We start from the raw sequence: 25,431 nt of genomic DNA on the forward strand, positions 1-25,431 counted from the left end.
GTACAGCCTGTCAGGACTACAAATATATAGATTAAAGTAAGATTACACATAGTTCAGAGTCTATTTTATGAATCAACCAAACCTCAATTGTTTTGGATTAGGCTTTCTGCCACAGGAGACACAGAAGGGACCTGAGGTATATTCTTAGGACTGTGATGAATGAACAGAAGACAGGTTCCGGCCCCATGTCCTCAGGGTCCATAAGCAGCAGCCCCAGGAGCAGACCTACTCCGCCCCTGCCCTCCGGTCTAGACACCCACACACACCTCCACCTGCCGCGACTGGGCCACACAGCCCAGGACTCTCATTCCTGTCTATCAGGTCCAGCCCTCGGCCACTTGTGAGGGGCCTTTATTACCTAAGGTGACATTCCTGCTCCTCCTTACTCAGCTGAGGATGACTGAGGAATTAAAAAAAAAGAAAGAAAACAGGTTCCCTAGGCATTTTCAGTGCCCGTGATGCCCTTCTTTATTTCTCATTCCTAAAGGATTCGCCGCATCAAGTCATTTGCCATCCACTCACCTGAGCTGTGCTTCTACTTGTCTAAAGAAAATTATAAATTACGTGTACTACTTATCCTTCTCAACTAATTGCCTTAACGTTGACTCCTAACTGAAGACCCGACTGAGGAAGGTGAAATCCAAACTCAACAACATTTAAGTACTACGACTGCAATGCTCTCAAAGTCCTCCCCTAAAGAAAACTGCCAAGTTGGAAAAATCACCAATCTTCAATAGTGCTTTTATATTTAAAACACTTTTGAGGGCAGCTCAAAATCTCACTTACCAATTTTATTTATCTTTTTAAGTTAAAAACCACTGTTTCAATAAACTCAAAAGTAAATTAATGGTAAATAAGATTTTGTAGGTTAGGATTAGGAGAACTAGAGAGACTTATAGATGTTAACTTTTGGTAAGACATAAAAATTTACCAAAGGAAAGTAGGTCTTACGCCTGAGGAGCTTCACAGAAAACACCCCTATGAGAAGGAGACTGGGAGCAAGGCGTACAGGGAGGCACGCGCGTGGGGCTGCTGCCTGGGCCCCAATTCGGTGGGTTCATGAAAACGAGCAGACACCACTACATGTCACCCCTGCCCCAGCTGCGCAGAAGGGTGCCCTGGTGAGTAACAGCGCTGGTTATGGGCGCGGGGCACCGACGTGGGCAGCATACTCTCCACATTCCACTCACAACTTAAACAGAGGTGCGCGCACGGCCTGCAAAGCCAGTCTCCCTGGGCTGGACCCAGTTCTCCCAGAATGAGATGTGTGAGAACCTGGCCAGGTTCCCACATCTCTTGGTGTCTCCCTGTCCTCACACCCTGAGGAGCGTCCAGGTCACAGAGCTGTCCTGAGAAGCCCGCTCAGGTCAGGCACCGCCCAGTGCCCATCAGAGCAGGCGCGGCACCAGGGAGGTCCCGCCACCATCACCCGCAGGTGAGGGAGAGGAGGACAGGACACCCAGAGAAAAAGTCAAGATGACAAATGGGTGTGAAAAGTCACTTTCTCACATGGGAGGCTGTAGGCAAGTAAATAAGAACAGAACAGGATTCCAGGGATCTCAGGAAGGAATGCAGACCACACAGCGAATCCAAGAGAATTGAAACCTCAGGAGATAAGCCCACGGAAACAGGTAGGCTAAAGGAGCCCACCTAGGAAACTGTGGAAATCTGTGTTTCGACCGGACAGAAGGAGGCTGAGGATGAAAAGAACTGGGCAGAAGCACTGTCCTCTAGCTCAGTTTTCTCCTGGGGAGCCAGGGCCAAACAAGGAAGAGGCGGAGACGGACCAGAATCAGGGACGGCCGCGGAAACTCAGAAAGAAGCAGAGCATCCCCGGGTGAGCCGGCGGGCCAGGCCTTTCCCAGGCCGCAGAGCCCAGCCACAGGACCCCACGTCTTCTTCCCCTGAATCCCATTCGCCGGCACAAGAAGTTGGGCTCCGAGGAGATGGCCGTTGGGGGGCTGGGACCAGGAAACCAGGAGGAAAGCCTGCAGCAGAAAGGAAGGGAATGCTCTGAGGAGGAAAGGCAGGAACCAGACCGAAGGACTCCCAGGGGCCAGAGCCGCAGGGGTTTTAGCAGCAAACAAAATCACAACAGTATTACAACCAAACTAACAAGTATCCATGAGTCTGAGAGAAGGAAGTGAAAGCATAAATAAGTAAATGGGGGTGGAGGGGCAAGTCTTCCTTACACGCAATTCCAAAATCGCAGTGGGCGGGGTCCAATGCAGAAACCAGCAACACCCCCGTCAGGGTTATTAGCTCACTCTCTGCTTGCACCCCATGACACCTGCCACATACAACTCATATCTTCCCCTCAAACCTCACAACCTGTCACTTCAGTTGTTGCTTAAAAATGTATCAACCCAAACTGAAGGATATTTCCACCAAACACAGGACCGACAAGTAAGGTTATGATAACAGAGAAAGACTGAGAAACTGTCACTGATCAGAAGAGACTAAGGAGACAGCCGAATGCAACCTGGTGTCCTGTAGCAGAGTGAGAACTAAGTAGGAAACCTGGGGATATCCAGAGAGAGTCTCCAGGTTAGTTAACAGTAATGTAATAACGGTTTCTTAATTTTTGACAAATATACCATGATTACAGAAATCTAAAATTATTCCAAAATAAAGTTTCTTTTTTAAAGAAGAAAATTAAGTTACACAACAACCTAAAGGCTTTCATTTTAAAAGCAGGCACCTACTTCTTAAAGTGATAAACAAAACAGAAATATATTACAAATTAAAATGCTATGTAAAATGTTAAATAGGAAAAAACAAAAAATATACACAGATGGAATTTGAGGGGGAAATTCCCACATCTAATTCTACTATTTAAAAACTCAGACATCACTTGAGTAATATAAGGGTGGGGGGAATCTCCATATGAGCTTATAAGATGGTGTCTACTTAAAAAGATAATACAGGCTATAGGCTATATTATAGGTTATATTAATAAAAATACAGACTCTGAACCAAGGAAAGTAATTGTTCCACTGATTATACACATACTGACCAAAGAAATCAAACAGTTCTATACAATTCAGGTATTGTGTACAGCTAGTTGTGTTCTGACCCAGCTGGGAGACAGCAGTAAACACCAATCACAGAAAAGAGCATCTGAGTTTGGGGTTTTAATAGAAAAGTGCTAATACACACTCACCGAGTCATTCAATATTTACTGAACATCTAGCACATTCTAGGTACCCTTGTAGGAACGGAAGGCTCAGAAATAAATAACAGACAAAAATCTATGACCTTACAGAACTTAGTCTATTGGGATGGAAACAAATCAAAAACAAAGAAAAATGTTTAGTATGTAAGATGGTATTGAGGGCTGTGGAAAAAAACAACAACCAAACAGGAAAGTAAGGTGAGCCAGGTCTGTTAGGGTGAGCAAACAAAGGAACCTGCTGGAGGCTCTCAGCACCCTGTGCGGGGTGCAAGCCCACAGGACACAGAGAGCTCACCAACTTGTATTGTTCCCACCAACCCACTCAAAATATGCACTAATATTTTCTAGTAAAGACTCCAAAAATACCTGACTCAGTATCTATCCAATGCAGGTTACAGTAACTCCACAATGCTCCAGAGATCAACACAGCTTTACAGAATTTCCAACTGGCATTAAAGCTGGCATTCAAGGATTGCTAGGTGTCACAGCTCAGGTTAACCACTAGGTCAATTATCCTCAACAAAGACTGAAAGTTAACAGCATTTTATAACACATACATGCTCTCTTTGTTAGTATTAAGCCAAATTAAAGAAATAGATTGGCTATTCATGTTAACAAAACAGCCATCATTAACTATGTGTTGCTGATTGGACTGTCTGTATTTAATCTGTCAATTTGCTTTGGTTATACCATAAGATGTTTATATCTGTACATTTTTAGGGAGCATATAAATAAAACTAAAGTCAACCCAACAGTTGCATTCAACATTCAAGTTTGAAAAATGTATTAGAAACTGGGTTACTGAAGTAATTTAGGAATAAAGTGATAAGAACTTCTGACTGGGTTGGTAGTAGTGTGGATGGAGAAGAAAGACAGCAAGAGACATTCTAACATTGAAAAACCTGATGCACTCATGCAGAGAAAAAACTGAGCAAAAGAAAATAGCCAGGACATGGAAGCAACCTAGATGTCCATCAGCAGATGAATGGATAAGAAATCTATGGTACATATACACAATGGAGTATTACTCAGCCATTAAAAAGAATACATTTGAATCAGTTCTAATGAGATGGATAAAACTGGAACCTATTATACAGAGTGAAGTAAGCCAGAAAGAAAAACACCAATACAGTATACTAACACATATATATGGAATTTAGAAAGATGGTAACAATAACCCTGTGTACGAGACAGCAAAAGAGACACCGATGTATAGATCAGTCTTATGGACTCTGTGGGAGAGGGAGAGGGTGGGGAGATTTGGGAGAATAGCATTGAAACATGTATATGTATGAAACATGTATGAAACGAGTCGCTAATCCAGGTTCGATGCACGGTACTGGATGCGTGGGGCTGGTGCACTGGGAAAACCCAGAGGGAGGGTAGGGGAGGGAGGAGGGAGGAGGGTTCAGGATGGGGAACGCAGGTATACCTGTGGCGGATTCATTTCGATATTTGGCAAAACTAATACAATATTGTAAAGTTTAAAAATAAAATAAAATTTAAAAAAATTTAAAAAAAAAAAGAAGCCCTAAGTTAGCCACTGCAACCACTAAGAATCTGAACGTAGGTCCAGACTGAGACATTAATTACTCACATAGCAGTCAACCAGCACAAAGAGCGGGCAGAATGTTCACAGAAAACATGATACCACTCATAAGCTGAAAGGGTCTTAGGGCCCCTTGAGTTTATATAGGGTGTAGCTACTGATATTTTTCATATTAGAAATTTAAAACTGAGAAAGTTTTAAAACATTTATTTAAAAAACAACAGCAGCAAGTCTGTCACATATTAATAACATGTAATGTTATTATAAAATGTTAATATAACACATTTTATTTTTAAAAAACTATTTTCCTTTTTTAAAAAATTAATGAAGGGTACTGTTTTACATTTTTGCCAGTTCTTTAAATATCTGTCTTAACAGAAGACAGCTGGATTCCCATATCTGCTTCTGTATTCAATCTGCTCCAACATGCTGTTTTGGTTGAAGAAAATCCCTTCCCAAACAAATATCTGAGCTACAGCAGGGAAGGGCGTCTGCATGGCTTCTGAGCTCATGGGCAATCTCATGCTAGGACATTACTCCAGAACTGTTTTAAGAGAAAAGTGACTAGAGCAGCTTGTGATTCAACCTCATAGCTGCTTTTCCTCAAGACAACCTCTATCCTTCAGTAAGCAGTGGTTGTTGCTTAAAAGATTAGTTGCAATGAGGAATCTAAAATTGTATCAATAAACGTTCCTACTCTGCTACATTAAAATTCATTGGTCTGTCTCCTTTGACTGCATCTTTAACCCATGCGTGACTTTATAATATCATTTCCTCGATTTGAAAAACACTGGTCCACTGAGTTATGCATATTTTCCATAAGTTCACATATTTCAAAAAATCATTATTTGTTAAATCCACTGATGTCATCAGAAAAGTCTTTAAGTATTTATTGGAAAAGCTGTCAACCTCACCATGACAGATACCAAGTTTTCTAAAAATTCTAATTTTTGCTCAAAAACTCAAACATTGCCACTGGCAACAAATAACGGTCAGTTGTTCTCCGTCAAGTGACAGGCTCACTTTGTTGAAAACGTCTGCCCCATACCCAAGCTGGAATAATCACGGTCTGTCAACCCCTCTTTCAAGTGAAAATGGCTCCGCGTGAAAAAAGCAGCTGGTGCAGCCTGGAACTCCATCACATAAGTGCGGCTCCCAGAGACCGTTGGACTCCGGCAGCGTCGAAGCCCTGTATGCACATTCCTATCCTGTAGCACAGAATATTAAGATGTGTGCACTCAGGACCAAGAGTATATAAAATTAGCAACTGTTTTCACTTCATCGAGGACATTCTCAAAAAAACATTTTTTTAAAACTCCCAAGTGCTGCATGCCAACAGTCCTTGTCTACCACCGCTTTTCTGCCCCTGGAGCAGCCGTCAACACGTAACATCTTAAATTATTACCAAAATTGGTTTTTACAAGTATCTATTTGGCTGGATCAAGGTCTTAGTTGCTGCATGTGGGATCTGGTTCCCTGACCCCGTGCATTGGGAGGGCAGAGTCTCAGCCCCCAGACCACCTGGGAAGTCCCACTCCCTGCGGCCCACACAGCACACTTGGAGAACAAGTATATCCAGACACCACATGAATCAGAAATCACAACAGTACCCCAGCTTTTCATTTGCCTAACAGAGAGCCTGGAGCTGGCATGTATTCAAATTATATTTCCTAAAAGATAAGTTTGTAAGAATGAAAGCCTAGAAATCACCATTTTTTGCAATTAAAAAAAAGGCAAACAAAACATCTCTGTGAGAGCTTCCCTGGTGACTCAGTGGTCAAGAATCTGCCTGTCAATACAGGGGACACAGGTTTGATCCCTAGTCCAGGAAGATCGCACATGCCACGCATGGGGCAGCTAAGTCCACGTGCCACAACTACTGAGCCCACACGCCCTGGAGCCCGTGCTCCAAAATGAGAGAAGCCTCTGCACCACGGCAAGCGTAGCCCCTGCTTGCCACAACTAACGACGACCCAGCACTGCCAACAATAAATGAATAAAAACTTTGAAATCTATGTTAAAAATATTTAACGAGGGATACTTCGCTGTAACTGTCAACTATAGAATTCAAAAGAAAGGCTGCCATACATCTGTGCCAAATTAAGGGATTAACGTTAACAAAATTTGTCTTAAAAATTTCTTGCTTTCATCCATCTGTCTTACCCTTCACCCTCACAGGAAGGTATCATCCCTGGTCACTGTCTCTCTTCTAATCCCCTACCCTTCTGACCAACTCCCCACGTCACTCACACTTTGCCCTACCCACGTAAGAGAAAGATAAAAGTAAATATCTTGTCCCTTTTCACTTTCTAGCATGCCTGTTTTTATTTAAAAGAGAGAAAAAAGTAACAAAAATAACACAAACTCACTACTGCTGCATCCAAACAGTCCTCCCAAAAGACTTGTGAAAATTTACGAAAAAGAAATTTCTGAAACTTCATTTTGAAGGACTTGGGAAAGCCAGGAATAGAGGTACTATCCACCAGTCAAAATCAATTTATAAAACATTCTGAAAGTGCCTAACACGGCAAGAGACACAAGTTTGCAAGATACAACAGGCTCCTTAGTGCCTAAACTTCAGCAGATCATAGTACACACGATCACTAGTACATACAACTACAGGTGAAAAGTAGTGTGAACGGCATTTGTATCAATAAGTTTTTAGGAAACAAATCTGCCATGACTAGTGATAAGAGAAATTAAAATCCAGATCACATCTGTAGCCCTGGTTTGAGCCCAGCTAAAAAGGCACAGGAAAACTACAGTAATTTAGCAATCTTAGGTGAATGATAGAAAACATTAACTGGATTGTTTCAGCAAAAGTGAGTAGACTCTGCAGTAATGTATTTTCTACAAAAGTCAGATCATCTTCCTTTCAGCAGAAGAGTAAACTAAACCCCGGAGTCTACAGACCAGCATTCCTGTGTTATTCGAAAATCCTATCCATTCACAGACATGTCTTAGAAAAGAAATGGCATATAAATTTACACCAAGTGGAAAACTGAACTATCATAAAGGTCTTAAACAGTTTGCTGGGACAACAGATAAAACAGATTGATTAGCTAAACTGACATCGAGAGGGTGAAGTTTTCTTTGAAAACTGTACAAAACCTGTTTTTATGAGCTAAAATCCTCTCTTCTGTTAGGTACTACTCAGTCTACCGAGACACTGTGGGAGAGGAAACAACAAAAACTGACGCACCAGAACCTAAAACTGACACATAGCTCCCCGTAACTCAAGGACGGGACGTGGGATACTCGTGTCTGCAAAACTCCTTTTGATACTTCCTTAGAGAAGTCGGCTCTAAATCATATCTCAAATAACCCAACATCCAGTGCCTGTTTACCAACACACACTGGGGAAAGTTCTCAGAGACGCCCACATTGGGTAAGTCACCCCGGTGAGCACTGGGTGGGTGACAGGATGCTGCCACCCCGGCCGGCGCTGCAAGGCCCTGCCACCAGTCAGGCGCGCGGCTGCCAGCGCTTCCAACACAGCACGAGCCCCCCGTGCAAACCAGCAACTGTGCTCAAAGAATGGTGGTCTGTGCGCACACTGGAGGAAAACGGGCTGCTCTGGGGCCTGAAGAGGTTTCTGCGATACAATACCTTCCTAGAAACTCTCCATGGGCGATTCTGCCAACATACTATTGTTACCTGAGACAGTGACTCTATGTCTTAATCCCCAAACAAAATTCCCTCTCTCTCTCTCTCTCTTTCTATATATATATATATATATATATATATATATTTTTTTTTTTTTTTTGGCTGCACCACACAGCAGGTAGGGTCTTAGTTCCCTGACCAGGGATCGAACCTGTGTCCCCTGCAATGGAAGCACAGAGCCTTAACCACTGGACCGCCAGGCAAGTCCCCCAGTTTCCTCTATATTTGAAGACAGTATCATAAAATGGACTTGGCAGTTCAAACTACTAATCCCCAAGTATTTACAGACTCTCAGAATTTCCAGGCGTTCTACAATCAAGTAACCCTTACCTGGAGATTTCAGCACTGGGGTTCATGTCCACCACAAGGGGATAAACATGTCTGTCAGTGCCATTTCTTTAGCTTGTGGACAAGACTCCTCAGAGACCCTTCAGAAACTCCTGGGGCTCATCTCCACCTTGAAATTCATTCTCTTGCTTAGAAAAGTAGTAGTTTCGTGCCAACATGGAAGTAAAGGAGATAGGGGTCATGATGAGCTCTAAGTCTTTTCATGACTTTCCTATACTTAAGGTTTATGATAAATATAAATATACTGCTGAAGTACTAGAAAATGCCTAACCCTTCAACTATTATTTATAACCAATGATATTTCTAATATGTGTTACCAAACTATATTGTCTATTTAATTATTTTATTACTATAACATCATGTGCTGTGCTTAGTCACTCAGTCGGATCCAACTCTTTACGACCCCATGAACTGTAACCCACCTGGCTCCTCTGTCCATGGGGATTCTCCAGGCAAGAATACTGCAGTGGGTTGCCATGCCCTCCTCCAGGGGATCCTCCTAACCCAGGAATCGAACCTAGGTCTCCTGCACTGTAGGCAGGTTCTTTACCCTCTGAGCTACCAGGGAACCAGCTTATAATTAGCATTAGATGTTTTAGGAATGGGAGAAGTGCACAGAACTCAAATGCCAGCTAGGAAGCATCACAATCACCTGTGAAGGTAATATGAACTCAAGTCCAGTATTTCTCAGTCTCCAGAGAAACAGACATAAGTGCCTACAGAAGCGAAGCACCTAGCATCTCAGTATTTGAGCTAAGAAGCCTAGAAACAGCAAAATCCTATCCTCGAAGGGACCTCTGTCCTCCTGGTTGTATGAATTCAGGCAAGTTACTTACCTCCACCAAGTTCCTATTTCTTTATCTATGAAAAAAGGTACATGGTAGATCCCCAATAATCACAACCTGCTCAGTTTGTTTGCTCATCTCAGTCACTTAGCAGTGGAGATCCATGAAAGCTACTTGCCAAGGAAACACAACTACTTTTAGATGATCATCATACTGTTAAAAGATGATCGATGCTGCTGCTGCTGCTAAGTCGCTTCAGTCATGTCCAACTCTGTGCCACCCCATAGACGGCAGCCCATTAGTCTCCTCTGTCCCTGGGATTCTCCAGGCAAGAATACTGGAGTGGGTAAGTTCATCCTAATAGAATCTTTTAGAATATTCAAAGAACAGATAACTATATTCTCATTCAGCAAATGCTGTATTTTTTTTTAGAATAATTATAATGTATGACTTTCAACAAATTTTAAAAGTAAAATGGTTGGTTTACAGCTGCATGTATATCAGGCACAGAGCAGGCCTGAAGTAAACCATAGCTAGTTCCATGACTTGGAAGCACGCGAGAGCTACTCACACACCTGTGAACAGCATATAGTGAAACTTCACTACAGGTGCCAGCATCAAAAACATACAAGAGCTGCTTTAATGATGATCAAGATTCTTTCAATGCTTAAAGAAAATCAACTAGGCTTTTGTCATTTTTTGTGTTTTGCTTACAAAGCACTTGGTCTTTAGTATCAAAAGCCAAGGCACTAAAATGGATAAAACAGTCATGATGTTCTGTCTTTCTGACACTTTTTTAAAGCTTACTAGAAACATCTTGACATGCTATGTATAAATTTAGTGTGCATAAATGCAACAGAGGGATAAAGACCATCCTGAGATAAATTTGAAGAATCATTACTTTATATTCCTCACTTATTTCCATGTTTCTCAAGCTAACTTTAATCAAGAGTTTATTAGATACATAAATTAAAGCTGCATAATAGTACCTGACAGCAGGTAGCAAAGTTCACTGGGTGATATACACAGTAAAGACAAACAAAACTCACTTTTGAGACTGACTTCTGAAGGCTCTGCTTTAAAGGGTAGGGTGCTATTTAAATAATTACTTACTGAGTTGCTGCTAAAGAAGAGAGGCCGAAGTTTTCAATTTTATTGGTCCTAAATCAATTTCACAAAATGTTATTTCTATCTGCTATGTACAAGACTTTTTTCTAACCTCTACCATGCAGATGAGTAGACCAGAGCTTTGAGTGAAGGGGAGAGGGAGAGAAAGGCTGAACAGCAGCTTGAGATGCTACAACGGTACGGAAGGGATTCCAGAAAGAGGACAGACCACAGACTCCACATGAGGCTTCTTGGAGACCAGGAAGACGACCAGCTGAGCTCAACAGGGGAGAAGGACAAGAAAACTCTTGAACAAACAGCTAGTTCACTGTGTGACTAGTTGAGAAAGCTTAGGCTGTTTCCGAGATAGCCTGGAACACCAGCTTCGGGAGTTTCTCATGGAATCGACGGCCATGGAAGACAACCCACCTGCAGAGGTGTACAACACCCAGCAGAAGCCCTGGTGCTTTTTTTTTTCCTTCATTAAAGAGGAGACCATCTCAGGATGGTCTTTATCCCTCTGTTGCATTTATGCACACTAAATTCATACATAGCATTTCAAGATGTTTCTAGTAAGCTTTAAAAAAGTGTCAAAAAGACATTATTTTTGTACCCTGAAGAAAAACTAAAAATTACTGTGCGAGTAAATCAGGTGTTGAGCAAAAGAACTGATACTTTGCAGAAATAAAGCAGTGAACAAATCAAGTATATATAATCTGAAAAACCATTTGATTATATAACAACAAAAACTACTTCACTATCAAAACAGGTAGACCAAGCTTGACAATTTTATTATCACTTCTACATAACCAGATTCTAAGATCAAAGTCACTTTTAATATCCCCATTTACCCTCTGAAGAAAATGAAAGCAAATTTTTAATTCACTAAAAAATGAAAAGGTCCAAACTACTCCAAATGAAAATTTAAAGAATTATTAAATATTATCACTTTCAAATTTTAAAATTCTCCATGCCACATAACTCACATACCTAACACCTCAAGATAAATAATATCCTTTTCATGTTCCTGTTTCTACAAACATGACATTGTGTTATACCAAGAACTAAATGACTTGTGAATTAAGAACAAATTTGTTTTCACACAATTTTACTGAATTTAAACAATTATGCTTCTAGCGTTATTACTTAACTTGATCTATATATTGTCAAAAATACACAAAATCAAAGAGGAAAATTTGGAGAAAAAATTGGAAAACATTAAAGAGAAAACGTTTCCAATACATACATCTGACAGAGACAGTGTACCCAGAATACAGAAACACCAATTTTTAAAATGGGCAAAAGGTTTGACAGAAAAGTACACACAAATGGCCCATAAGCATGTGAAAAGATATCCAGCACCATGAACACTTGGGAAATATACATCAAAACCACAAAAGGACACTCAGCACTCATTAGATGCCAGTGACTTAAGCAACAGCAACACGGGACATTGGTGAAGACAGCAGAACCACAGGTCCCAGGCAGACACCACCCTGACTCCACGCAGGATGGCACAATCGCTTGTGGAGATGGCCTGGCAGTTTCTCATGAAGCTAAATCAGTATTTACCAAGTGACCCCACAATCCAACTACAAGTCCACCCAAGAGAAAGGAAAAGATCCATCCACAAAAAGATTGCCCAAATGGTCACAGAGGATTTACTATAACAAAAGCCAAAAGGGACCAACCCGATCAGCTAGTGAAGTGAAAAAAAAGCATAAGATGTTCACACAGTGACTACTACTGAGAAATAGTGACTCCTGAAACAAGCAACAACACAGATAAACCTCGAGAACATGCTGGATCAAAGAAGCCAGTCACAGAAGAGTATATCCTGCGTAATTCTATTCACATGAAACTCCGGAACAGGAGAAATTGGATCAGCAGCTGAGAGAATGATGGGAAATGAGCGTGAAGAGCTCTGCAATGGCATCAAGGTTACATCGTGACTGAAGTGACAGTCACACAGATGCTTACAGCTGGCAAAACTCTTCCAACTATACCCTCCACATGGGTGGATCCCAATGTATATAAATTACACTTCAGTAAAGCTGATTCTGTACCCCCAAAAAACGGACACCTCTGTAGAAAACAGGGCAACAGCTATTAAAACCTGAAACGTGCATAATCTTGAACCATCGGCTCTTCCTCTAGAAAGCTGTCATGCAGAAGTTCAAAGCTCCGTAAGGATGCTCCCCCCTCAGAGGGCAAGCACAGCACCCACACAGAGAGCTGGTTCATCGCCTGACGACACAGAAGCCGGTACAAGGAGTATTCCACCCAACAACAGCCTGAGAACCTGGAGCAAAGGGCAGTACATTTCTGCAAGGAGCCACGTGGTTAAGCACTTGAGGCTTGGCAGAACACAGCCAGTCGCCTTGCATATTCTTTGGGGGGTTTTGTTGTTGTTTTACAACTCTTTTAAGAAATGCTAAAATCATTGGTAGCTCACAGGGCCTTACGAAAACAAAAAACAAACGCGCACACATACACCCCCAGGCTGAGAAATCAGGGCTTTGAAGCCCAAATACCGAAATTCAAATCAGTAACCTACCACTTACTAGTAACATAATCCCTTCACCTCTTGTTATTACAGTGTCCGTGTAAAATAAATGAAAGCACTTATAACCGTGTCAACTACAGAGCAAGCTTTAAAGAAATACCAGCTTTTTAAAATGAAACAGACCTCTGTACTGACCTAAAATAATTGTTTTATATCAAAATAACTTAATCCTGCTTGTGTAAAATACATAAATACATGTATAAATATATCACATTGACCAAAAAGTCCGTTCTGGCTCTAGCAGTGTGCTTAGTTGTTCTTAACTTCTTTCGAAACAATTTTGTTAGATTGTACTGTGACAGCTCTCATATCAGTGTGCATTTAAAAAAACTTATCAAAACTGGTCAATTTTTTAAATAAAAGATGTTTTTGTGTGGACCATTTTTTAAAGTCTTTATTGAATTTGTTACAATATTGCTTCTGTTTTATGATTTGGTTTTTTTGGCCCCTGAGGCATGTAGGATCTTAGCTCCCAGACCAGGGGTTGAACCTGCATCCTCTGCACTGGAAGGAAAAAGTCTCAACCACTGAAGAGCCAGGGAAGTCCCAAAATTGGTGAATTTTTATGTAGCCATTTTAATACTGAAGATGGAAGAAAAAAGGAATATTTTCAACAAACTTTGCTTTATTACTTCAAGAAAAGGCAAAAACACAACTGAAACACAAAAACTGATTTGTGCAGTGTATGGAGATGGTGCTGTGACTGACTGAACATATCAAAAGGTATTTTCGAAGTTTCATGCTAGAGATTTCTCGATGGACAATGCTCTACTGTCTGGTAGACCAGATGAAGTTGACAGTGATCAAATCGAGATGTTAACTGAGAAGGATCAATGTTATACCACTCGAGAGATAGTCAAAATTCTCAAAATACCCAAATCAAGCCCTGAAAATCATCTGCACCAGCTTGGTTATGTTAATCGCTTTGATGTTTGGGTTCCACTTAAGGGGGAGGGGAGGCCCTTCTTTACCGTATTTCCATATGCAATTCTCTACTGAAACATAATGAAAACGTTCCATTTTTAAAACAAATTGTGACGGGGGATGAAAAGTGGATACTATACAATAATGTGGAACAGAAGAGATCATGGGGCAAGCAAAATGAACCACCACTAACCACACCAAAGGCCGATCTTCATCCAAAAAGGGTGAAGTTGTCTATATGGTGGGATTGGAAGGCGTCCTCTATCATGAGCTTCTTTCAGAAAAGCAACTGAATAACTCCAACAAGTACTGCTCCCAATTGGCTTTCCAGGTGGCTCAGTGGTAATCACCTGCCAACGCAGGAGATGCAGGAGAATCAACTTCGATCCCTGGGTCGGGAAGATCCCTTGGAGGAGGAAATGGCCACCCACTCCAGTATTCCTGCCTGAAAAATTCCATGGACAGAGGAGCCTCATGGGCTACAGTCCACAGGGTCGGAAAGAGTCTGACACCACTTAAGGACTAAGCACACACACACCCACTGCTCCTAATCAAACCAACTGAAAGCAGCATTCCACAAAAAGCGTCTGGAATTAGTCAACAGCAAACCATAATCTTCCGTCAGGATAACCCAAGACCACATGTTTCTTTGATGACCAGGCAAAAACTGTTACAGCTTGGGTGGGAAGTTCTGATTCATCCACCATTATTCATCAGACATTACACCTTTGGATTTCCATTTATTTCGGTCTTCACAGAATTCTCTTAAGGGAAAAAATTTCAATTCCCTGGAAGACAATAAAAGGCACCTAGAACAGTTCTTTATTCAAAAAGATAAAAAGATTTGGGGAAACAGAACTATGAAGCTGCCTGAAAAATAGCAAAAGGCAGTAGAACAAAATGGTGAATACATTGTTCAAAAAAGTCCTTGATGAAAATGGAAAAATGTGTCTTTATTTTCACTCTTAAAGCTGAAGGAACTTTTTGGCCAAACCAATATATTCGCGTGAATACACTGGAAGGTTTGGGACGAATATACAGCAAACTGTTAAGGGAGACGGAATGGGGTTACAGGGGGTCAAGAAATGTTCACTTGATAAACATCTAAATTATGTATTTTAAATTGAATACATAAGGTCTGTTTTTTTAAACAGTAGACAATTAGAAGTAAACAGATAAATCATATGTGGCATTTTCTTTATATACAGATATTTAAGTTTGGGAAGTGTTTAGTTCCATGAACGAGAAAGTACATCTAGTCTTTAAAAAATAATACTGGCACAGTTACTAAGACTCACTTATTAAACAATTTGTGCCAGGTGTAGTTCTAAGGGCTTCACGTGTATTCATTTATTTAATCCTCTCCACAACCTTATGGAATGAATGCTTATCATTAAGACACCAATTTACAGACAGGGAACTTAGACTTCAAGGACAATGTGACAGGGCACCCAAGTTATATGGCTCCAAAGACCACACTCAAAGCTCTCCTGTCCTCCCCACAGAGTGCACTCTATTAGAATTCTGGCTGAAAAAAAAATCCACAAAGACATCTTTTAGTTAGTCTGGGACATCAGATTCCATAAAACTACAATTCAGTTCAGTTCAGTCTGAACTACAATTTATCTACTTTTAAATATAATTTTCTGATTGATTCAAATAAACTCATTCTTCTTGGAAGCCATGATTGTCTTCAATCATCGAGAAGACAAGCAGATAACATGAAGCTGATAACAGGAGCCAAAGAGAATCTAAGTTTGGATCCTGCCTGCAAATTCCTAGCTGATAATCCTGGGCAAATTCTTAACCCTCTACACCAAAGCTTACTTATCTGTAAATGTTTGCAGAGTGTGCTGCTGTTGTTAAAGTTCTTTTAACTGTAAAATACACATAAAATTTACCATTTCAACCATTTTTAAGCACACAATTCAGCCGCATTAAACACATTCAAAACACTGACCTTCCATGTCCAGAGCTTTTTTCACCTTCCAAATAGCAGCTCTGTCCCAATTAAACACTAACTTCCCATTCCCCTCTCCCCTCAGCCTCTGATAACCCCTTGTTCTACCTTCTGTCTCTGTGAATTTGCCTGTTCTAGCTACCTCCTATAAATGGAATCATAGAATTGTTTCCTTGTGTGTCTGGCTTATTCTCCTTAGCACACCATTTCCAAGTTTCACCTGTTATTGTATGTGCCAGTATGTCATTCCTTCAATAGTTGAACACTCCATTGTATGTCATCGTATATATACAACATGTTTCCTTTATCCAAACCTCTGCTGATGAGCACAAGGTGGTTTTCACAAGAATTAAAAACAAAGCATCTGATGTGAATGTTACCACAATAAAAAACAAACCAAGCAAACGAATGAAGCATCTGGCAAACAGCAGGCTCTTTAATATTAATGTCTTTTTTTCACTTCATTTTGTCATATTTTTGCACCACATAGCGGTGCAATGGCAAGACAAAAACAGTGCAACCATCTTACAAATTTATCAGCTATGCCTTTTGAGATATTATTGGATTTACAACTACATTTATCATCTTAAAAGAATGATGAAGAGCATCCCAATAAATAATCTGTAATTACACTACTTTCTTCAGTTTTAGCTTCAAAACCTAGCTCAAGGTATTCCAATCAAGAACTTATTAATGGTAACTAAACCCCTTTTGATTAAAAGATGTATTCGTCCCCTAAATTTCGGTACAACTCGATCAATTTCAACACAAATTAAGCAGATACTATATGCCAGGTATATTCAGATGATCCATCAAGCTTCTCTCTGGCTGCCTGAAACACCAAATATGAAAACCAACGGTTACATCTAAAGTATATCCGATTTTCAGTATCTTAGGGTGTTAATAATTAGGAGAAACCATGGAACTTGTACACCTTGATAATTATTTTTCGTTGTAACCACTGCCACTCAGGGAGAAAAATACCTTCCAAAGCTCTTCACAACATGAATATACCCTGCTTGTTTTGCAAGTTGCTTTGTCAAAATATTTCCCTACATTTTCAGGATTTCCTTTATTCATTCAACTATTAATCCCTGCTCTCTAGCAACTCAGGTGCACAAAGAAAACTAAGACAGAGCCTCTGCCTCAAGGAACTTCAGAGTAAAAGGAGGGATGCACCAGCAAGAGATTTCAACTGGATACAGGCTACAGTAAAGGTACCAACGAAGCCCTTGAAGAGACATGGAAGGCCTCCAGCAGGTGAAGCTTTCTCTGACCTTAATAAGCTGTTCCTTTTCTGCTCTCCCCAAACTGCACACTTCACCTGCCCACGTAGAATTCATCATTCACAGAAAATGTTTTCTTCATTTGTATGGACATAAAGACTGCAAGGCAGATTCATAAATCATTTCCAACTGACTCCAGAATTCATTAGCTTATCATAGGATTTTTCCTTGCTGTTAGTTTTTAAAAAGCAGATCAACTTTCTTAATCACTTCTTTAGGCCAAGTCAGAAACTAATTCAGACTCCTGGAGCACGCCAGCTCAAAGGATGGAGGATATCCTGGAAAATCTCCATGTGACCTGGGGAAATCTGCCTACACATTTTTAGTGGTCAACACAAAGATAACCACTTTTACGTATGCATGTAAGGCAAAGCTGGTATAAACGAATTTGAGCTTTTTTCTTTGCCTAACTACACTAAATCAACAAGCGTGGTTTTTTTATCACTGCTACTTAAACTAAATACACTCTCAATTCAAATACAAAAAATTTAAAACCAATTCCCCCCAAAACCTTTTCAAACAAAATCTTGTGGCAAGTACAGAGATAGTAATTATCAAATATAATGTACACAAGATGGGGAAAACTGGAATTTTGTGTCCTAAAAGATTCAAATTTTTGCCAAAATCTGCATAACTAGCTCACCTCATAACAATGGGCAAGATTACCAGCAGGACTTTTTGTAATCACCAACAACTAATACAAATGTAGACGATACTTCGGAACAGCACCTGGAGTGTCAGTTCAGTGATGTCAAACTGCAAAATGCGCAATGAAGACTCACACTGCATTTCTTTGTCTCCATTTTTTTGAAACCGTAAAATAGAAGGTTGCACATTAGATCAACAGATAAAACACTGCAAAGAAGAAGAGTGCCTAAGTGTTTCTAAATTTCGTTCCTTTGAATACATTCATTTTCCACAAAAATTAGTATTTAAGATGCCATTTTCCTAAGCGTTTCCGAGACTTTAAACATTACATTCTCTAACACACCTCCAAAAAGAGAATAATAGGATTCTTTATATCTAAGACTAGAACCCCATCTATTCCTAACTTTAGGGAATAGGAAAAGGAAATTAAAATGTATCTTGAATACTTTCGTTTTCTTGCAAATAAAATGATCAATAGTTAGGATTACACACTTGCTCTACATTTTATCTCCAAACATAAAATATTTGCTAATGGTCATGAAAAGTAATAGAAAATAAACTCCACAACCAACCCCCCTAGCTCCCTAGTGATCTAAGAGTTAGGATCCCATCCGCTCGCTCTCAAACCCCCCTGGAAGTATAGACTACATTCACCTGTGTTAGCATTAGTGTTTTTTAAAAGCTTTTTTTAAACTGTTGTTTTAAATGTTGTTTTTGTGTGACACTGAAACGCCACAAAATTAAGCTGATAACGACCTTTAAAACCCAGCAAGCAAACCCTGCAGCATTTAAAACAATTTTAAATACCAAAGACATCTTTATTTCCAAATGAATTAAAATTTTACAGATCCTGTGCGACAAAGAAGTTTAGCTTAACTGCGGACAGCACACGTTCGATTTCTTAGGCAACGAACATTTCTGCAGCCAGTCTTTTCTGACTCAACAAAGCTATTGTTCACGGAAAACAAGTCCAATTACTGAGAAATTGCTAACCATACCATCCAAACACACATATAGCATAAGCGTTTTCTTTGGACTAACTCTACCGTCTCTTCCCCGTTCATCCCCTAGGGATTTGGGGGACACTCTCTCCTCTAAATGACAGCTGATTTCGTTAGCACCTGTCGCCAGTCTCAGTTGCATCACACGAGTTGGCCAAAACAGCATGGACAGTTTTGATTTTTTTCTTTTGGTAAGATGATGATTCTTCAGAAAGTGGGGATTCACCAGGAGTGAGTTCACCAAGTTTTCCAAAATACCGCGCTTCTCGATCCCTCCCGTTCTTCACAAAGTGACCCTGAGGCACCGACTTTTGGGGGAGCGGAGATGGGGGTGGGGGACCCACAAGGACGCGTGAACTCGACGGAAAGCCCTCCGTAACGAACAAAACCACGGAGGTGGGGGCGGGGGGGAGAGAACAGCGCGACTCGTCCCTCAAACTTAACGGAGAGCTCCGCCGAGAAGACGGAGGCGGCCGGGGACCGCCTGGTCCGAGCGGGGCTCGGGCCCGCGGGGCTACGGGGCGGCTTTCCGCGGAAATGTCAGCAGACGCGGCCGCCCGAGTCCGGTCTCCGCGCGCCGTCCCGGCCCCCGCGGCCCCGGGCCGAGCCTGCGCGCTCGCGGGGAGGGGGCGTGGGGCCGAGCCCGCCCGCCCGCTCCCCACGCCCCCTCTCCCGCCCGCTGTCAGGCCCCGGTGTCACTGCCCCTGACTCGCGCCGAGCTCCCCCGAGACACAGTCCGTCCTTTGTCTGTGAGTGCGCACTCGGCGCCGAGGTCCCATCAACTTGTGTGCGTCCCGTCCCACCCGGGCGCTCCCGCCGCCGCGCCACTCCACACAAAGGAGACCGGGGCTCGGGCGGCCGGCCCGCCCCGGGCACCCGAGCGCCCCTAGCCCGGCCCCGGTGACTCGGGAGGGGCGGGCGCGCGAGGGAACCCCCCCCACCCCGACACACACACACACCCTCCGCTCGGCGCCTGCCCGGGCTCCCGCCTCAGGTTTCTCTGGCTCCCACACAGCCCGCCCGCGGGGGTCGTGCGGGTCGGCCCGGACCCACAGCCCCTTCCGAGGTGGGTGAGGGGAGGTCTCTTCTCACCCCCACGAGCCCCAGAGGCTCCCCGGGAAAGCCCGCTCAGGGGGGGATTATCCGGACCGGCTGAGCGGCAGCGGGGATGTCCCGCCGCCGCCGCCCCACGCCGAGCTCTGGAGCCCCGCCGGCCAGCCGGCCGGCCCGCCGGCCCGACAGCGGCGCGTTACCTGCGCCCCGCTCCCCAGCCCGCGCCGCTCCCGCGCGCCGCTCCCGCGCGCCACCGCCGCCGCCGCCGCCGCCGGGGCTCCACCGCCTTCTGCGTCCCAGTGGGTGTCGGACGCTCCCGGACCGAGCGCCAAACCAGGCAGCCCAATCGCCATCGCTTTTATTTGGCCCCCCCTGTCCAACCAAGCGCCGCCCCGATTGGCGGGACGCGAGGCGGGCTCCCGTCCAATCATAGGGCCCGCCGGGCTCGGAGGCGCCGAGCCAGCCCCACGCAGAGGCGCCCGCGGGACTCGGCCGGGCCGGGCCGGCGGCGCGTGCGCGCGGGCGGGCAGGCGCTGAGGGACGCTGCCGCCTGAGTGGAAACGCTGCGCCGGCTCTTTGTTCTTTTCGCCGAACGCCCGGCGCCTCTCAGGAAGGCGGCGGGGCCGGCGTTCGGGGAAGAAGGGCCTCCGGAGCCCGAATCCCCAAATCGCGGGCGGGAAGGCGGGCTGGGCGGGGTGGCGGGAACCGGCCGGAGGGCGGGACGGCGCGCTCGCGGCGCTTGGCGGGAACCGCCGCTTCGGTGTTCCCGGGCCGGAGGGGCGGGGCGGGGCCAAAAGCCAAGTTTGAACCAGTTCAAAACTCGGGGGTGGTAACGGTTTCAACCGCCGCGCTCTTTTTCCCCGCGCGCGCAGTGGAGGCCCTGGCGGCCGGCCGGCGGGCGGGAGGCGCCGGACACGAGGGTCCGCGGCGCCCGGTGTACCGGCCAAACGCCCTCTACGGCCCCACCTCCAGCCCGGCTGGTCTCGGGCGGGGAGCCGCGAGCCTCCCGAGCAACGGCGTGGCCAATGCGCCGTCCCCCGAGCCGAGCGGAGCGCCCTGCCGGCAACTTTTGTCTGCTGCCGCCCCTCGGCCGCTTGGCCCGACTCGGGTCCCACTGGACTTTGGCTAGTCGATCCCACAGTGCCCATCGCCTTAGAAACCCTGGAGAGAAGTCACGATTATTTCAAATTTCTCATTCAGAGCGCCTTGTTCAGACCCTTTCCAGTGCCAAGCACGTGTCAGCTAGCTTGGCTTGCTTGATAAAAATCATTTATCAAGGATGAGTGCTGTTCATGTCCCTCGTGCTAACTTCTCTACAAAGTATTAAGATTCCAGCATTTTTCAGGTATTAAAAAAGATCATGGGGTGAGCCTGTCTCGACCCAGAGGAGTTAGTACTAGTCCACTTAGGATACAGTCGCCCCTTTTGATTTACCTGGCTGTGAAGTTAAGGTTATTCGGATTTTTTTTAATAGGATGCAACTATAGGGCAAAGTAACCCCCTCACCCACATAAACTGAGATTCCATATTGAGAGTTCACGTGCGGGGCAGGGAAAATGGTCACCTATGAGCTCGAGTTAAAAGCCTAACGGAATTATGCTTTCAGTATTTTACTTAATTTTTAAATGACTAAGATTTTTAATAACTAGTTGCTCGCTTTGTGTTCTTAGAGACTGGAGCAGTCATTTAACCCATTAATCTACCGCCTTTCCTAAATCACCATTCCGTTCCTCACATTAAAGTATGAAAGTGAAAGTCGCACAGAGGTGTCCGACTCTGAGATCCCATGGACTGTAACTTGCTGCCCTCCTCTGTCCATGGAATTCTCCAGGCAAGAATACTGGAGTGAGGAAATCAAAAGATAGGAAACAATCATGTGCCCAAATAAAAGCATGAATAAATGATAACAGGGCAAAAGCAAGTTATGCATCTGAGTGCGTGTGTGCTTAGTTGCTCAGTCGTATTGGATTCTGCCCACCCTATGGACTATAGCCGGCCAGGCTATCCGTGGGATTTCCCCAGCAAGAATACTGGAGTGGGTTGCCGTTTCTTTCTCCAGTGCATCTTCCCGACCCAGAGATTGAACCTGAGTCTCCTGCCTCTCCTCCGTTGGCAGGTGGATTCTTAACCACTGAGCCACCTGGGAAGCCCTATGCATCTGAGATGTAACTATAAGCTAATATAACAATTCCATCTGTCTTATACTGGACAGACATTCATAGCCCATGGTACAAGGCTTCCATCTAGACTACTTCCATCTAGACCACTAATTTACAATTGCTTAACCATTGCTTACAAATCTCAAAAGTTAACTTCTTCCCTAAATCACTTATCAAATTATTGATTTTACCTCATATTAAAACAATGTGGGCATTTTTTAAAGAAAGATAAAGGAAATTACATTAGCAGAGACTATAAGCAAATCCTTTTCCAGTGGTCATGTATGGATGTGAGAGTTGGACTGTGAAGAAGGCTGAGCGCCAAAGAATTGATGCTTTTGAACTGTGGTGTTGGAGAAGACTCTTGAGAGTCCCTTGGACTGCAAGGAGATCCAACCAGTCCATTCTGAAGGAGATCAGCCCTGGGATTTCTTTGGAAGGAATGATGCTAAAGCTGAAACTCCAGTACTTTGGCCACCTCATGCGAAGAGTTGACTCTGGAAAAGACTCTGATGCTGGGAGGGATTGGGGGCAAGAGGAGAAGGGGACGACAGAGGATGAGATGGCTGGATGGCATCACCGACTCGATGGATGTGAGTCTGGGTGAACTCCAGGAGTTGGTGATGGACAGGGAGGCCTGGCGTGCTGTGATTCATGGGGTTGCAAAGAGTCAGACACAACTGAGTGACTGAACTGAAGCAACATACAAACACACAGCATAGCATGAACTGTCATGTGAGTTGCTAAGGCATTTAGAATCAAGAAATGATTTTGGATCAAGATGTTCCCCCCAAAAAAATACCTCAGGAAAGGATATTTTAGCCAGACTGTAAAGAAAGCATAAGATTTAGATTGATGGGAGTGAGGGCACTTGAGAATGAACATGTGCTCCTCAGGATTAGGTGGAGTATAAGCAGAGCTGAGAACTCCAGTTGGCAAAGAGTGAGAGAGCAAATTAAGAGAACCAATATTGTAGAATTTATATTTACAATACATATTTATGTTAAATATAATACGAAGGCTAACCTGGAGCAGAAAGTGGGGGTGCCAGTGGATTACAATAGTCTTAATTCAGGGACATTATCCAGTTAAGCAAGATGTTTTAGGTCACAGTGTGGCAAAAAAAGAGGATACATTGAAAACATTGCCAAAAGACCTCATTATATATGGAGGACATATGTTATCGTGCAACTCAACTTTGTATATTCACAAATACAGGAAAGTTGGAAGAAGTATTTCATTTTTGATACTAAGAAAAATTATCTAAAGATTTTCAAGCCGGGAAAGAAGAAAGCATGTGTGAACCCCCAATTATTGGGTGTGAACCCCAAATTACTAAAGGGACCTAGGTGAAGCAGAAAGCCAGGCTGAACACAAAGGTAGACGTGAACAGTGAGAGTCACCAAGCGTTTTTACCTCTGTGAAGATGCTCAGATGACAGGCATGCTCCTAATGACAGGTCATTATGTCCTCTGTTAAAGAGAGATTCACTATTACAGGGCAAAATCAGAAAGTGGAGAATTAAACTCTGAAGTCAGGACAGAGCTCAACCTTATTCACTGCTGTTCTCCCAGGGCCCACCACTGCGCACAGTATATCATCAGGGTTTCCAGGGGAGGACAGGAGAAGGTCAAGTGCAAAATTAAGGTTTATTGGCATCACAGAACTTCCCTTTCAAGCCCACGAATGGGATCTACTTCTCACACCTTCATTTGTTCACCTTGCATCCAACAAGTATGGAGGGCTTACTACGTGAAAGCACTGTTCTGGGGTCTAGAAATACAAAGTGAGCAAAACAAAAGTCCCTGCCTTAGTGGAGAGAAACAAACCATAAATTATACAGGATATGAGGTGGCGGCAAGTACAATGGAGAAAAACAGCCTGAAAGGAGAGAAGGAGTGGGTGTTCAGTTCAGTCGCTCAGTCATGTCCGACTCTGCGATCCCATGAACCACAGCACGCCAGGCCTCCCTGTCCATCACCAACTGCCAGAGCTCACCCAAACCCATGTCCATCGAGTCAGTGATGCCATCCAACCATCTCATCCTCTGTCATCCCCTTCTCCTCCTGCCCTCAATCTTTCCCAGGAGTAAGTGTAAATGCTGCCATTTTAAAACCGCTGAGTCAGGGAAGGTCTTACTGAGAAGACGACATTTGAAGAAAAACTTGGGCACTTCCCTGGTTCAGTGCTTAGGACTCTGCAGTTCCACTGCAGGGGACACGGGTTCAATCCCTGGTCGAGGAACTGAGACCCCGAGTGTCCCATGGCATGGCCAAAATAAATAAGTAAATAAATAATTAAAATTGTCAGAATCAACATTTATAAAAGAAGACTGAAAAAAGGAAAACTTGGAGGTGAAGTAGCACTTCCTGATAAAGATGTTCAAAGCAGAGGGGACGGCAGGTACCTGGGCCTGAGGTGGGCGCCTGCCCAGTGTTCTGGGGGGTGTGGGGGGAGACAGGAGGTGAGGGAACACAGGCAGCTCTTCTCAGGCCTGTGGACCACTGTGAGGACTTTACTTCAGTGAGAAGATGTGGAGCAGAAATGTGATCTGATCATTCAAACAAGATCCTTCTGTCTGCTGTGCTGAAAGTAGTCCGAAGTGGAGCAGGGCCAGATCAGAGAGAACAGTCAGGGGTCTGTTGTAATAACCCAGGCAAGAAAAGACCATGACTGGGGAAGAAAGTGGTGACGGGGAGCTGGTGACAAGTGGCAGATCCCAGGTATGTCTGGAAAGAACAGCCAGTAGGACCAAGTAGAGGTTTGAAGATCAGAGTTTAGTTTGGGACAGAGTGAGTCTGAGATGCCTGTTTTCAATCAAATTGAGATATCGAATAGGTGGTGAGTCACGGGTGGGAGGAAACACTTGTCCTCTACCAATTTAGAACTGGGTTACCAGTCCCAGCAATTAACTGACAGCAGATTAACGGGATAAATTTTTACTATGCCTGCAGGAGGACTTCTACAGAGAGAATAGTTCCCCAAACAGCACAAGGTAAAGGTTTATATACCAGCTTAACAAAGGGCAGGGGCACAGGGGAGGGTTAAGTCTTTCAAGGATGGAGGTTTTGATGAGGCTTGTTTAAATGGTCTTTTTTTTCTCTTTTGGAATGTCCCAGTGCCTGAGGTAAGTCACCTCCCTGATGGGAGACTTGCTGGGGAAAGGGTAGGGCGGCGGGTGCGGGACCGGTGGCTGACTCGCAT

General features: G+C 43.8%; 1 protein-coding gene across 8 annotated transcripts in view; it reads right to left on the reverse strand.

Annotated features, from left to right (window-relative positions):
- Positions 1-20,398, reverse strand: part of EZH2 (enhancer of zeste 2 polycomb repressive complex 2 subunit) — a 57,107-nt gene extending 36,709 nt beyond the window's left edge. For 6 of the 8 annotated variants that reach the window (XM_059885496.1, XM_059885494.1, XM_059885492.1 and 3 more), the window contains exon 1: positions 8,721-19,748. In XM_059885496.1, coding sequence (XP_059741479.1) covers positions 8,721-8,746 — 26 coding nt within the window. In that variant the 5' untranslated portion in view covers positions 8,747-19,748. Of the gene's footprint in view, positions 1-8,720; positions 19,749-20,268 lie in introns of those variants that run through there. The other 2 variants (XM_015470756.3, XM_059885493.1) reach the window with 1 other exon arrangement.
- Positions 20,399-25,431: the final 5,033 nt, after the last annotated feature.

The sequence above is a fragment of the Bos taurus genome, chromosome 4 (genome assembly GCF_002263795.3).
Source record: "Bos taurus isolate L1 Dominette 01449 registration number 42190680 breed Hereford chromosome 4, ARS-UCD2.0, whole genome shotgun sequence".
Classification (NCBI taxonomy): Eukaryota; Metazoa; Chordata; class Mammalia; order Artiodactyla; family Bovidae; genus Bos; species Bos taurus.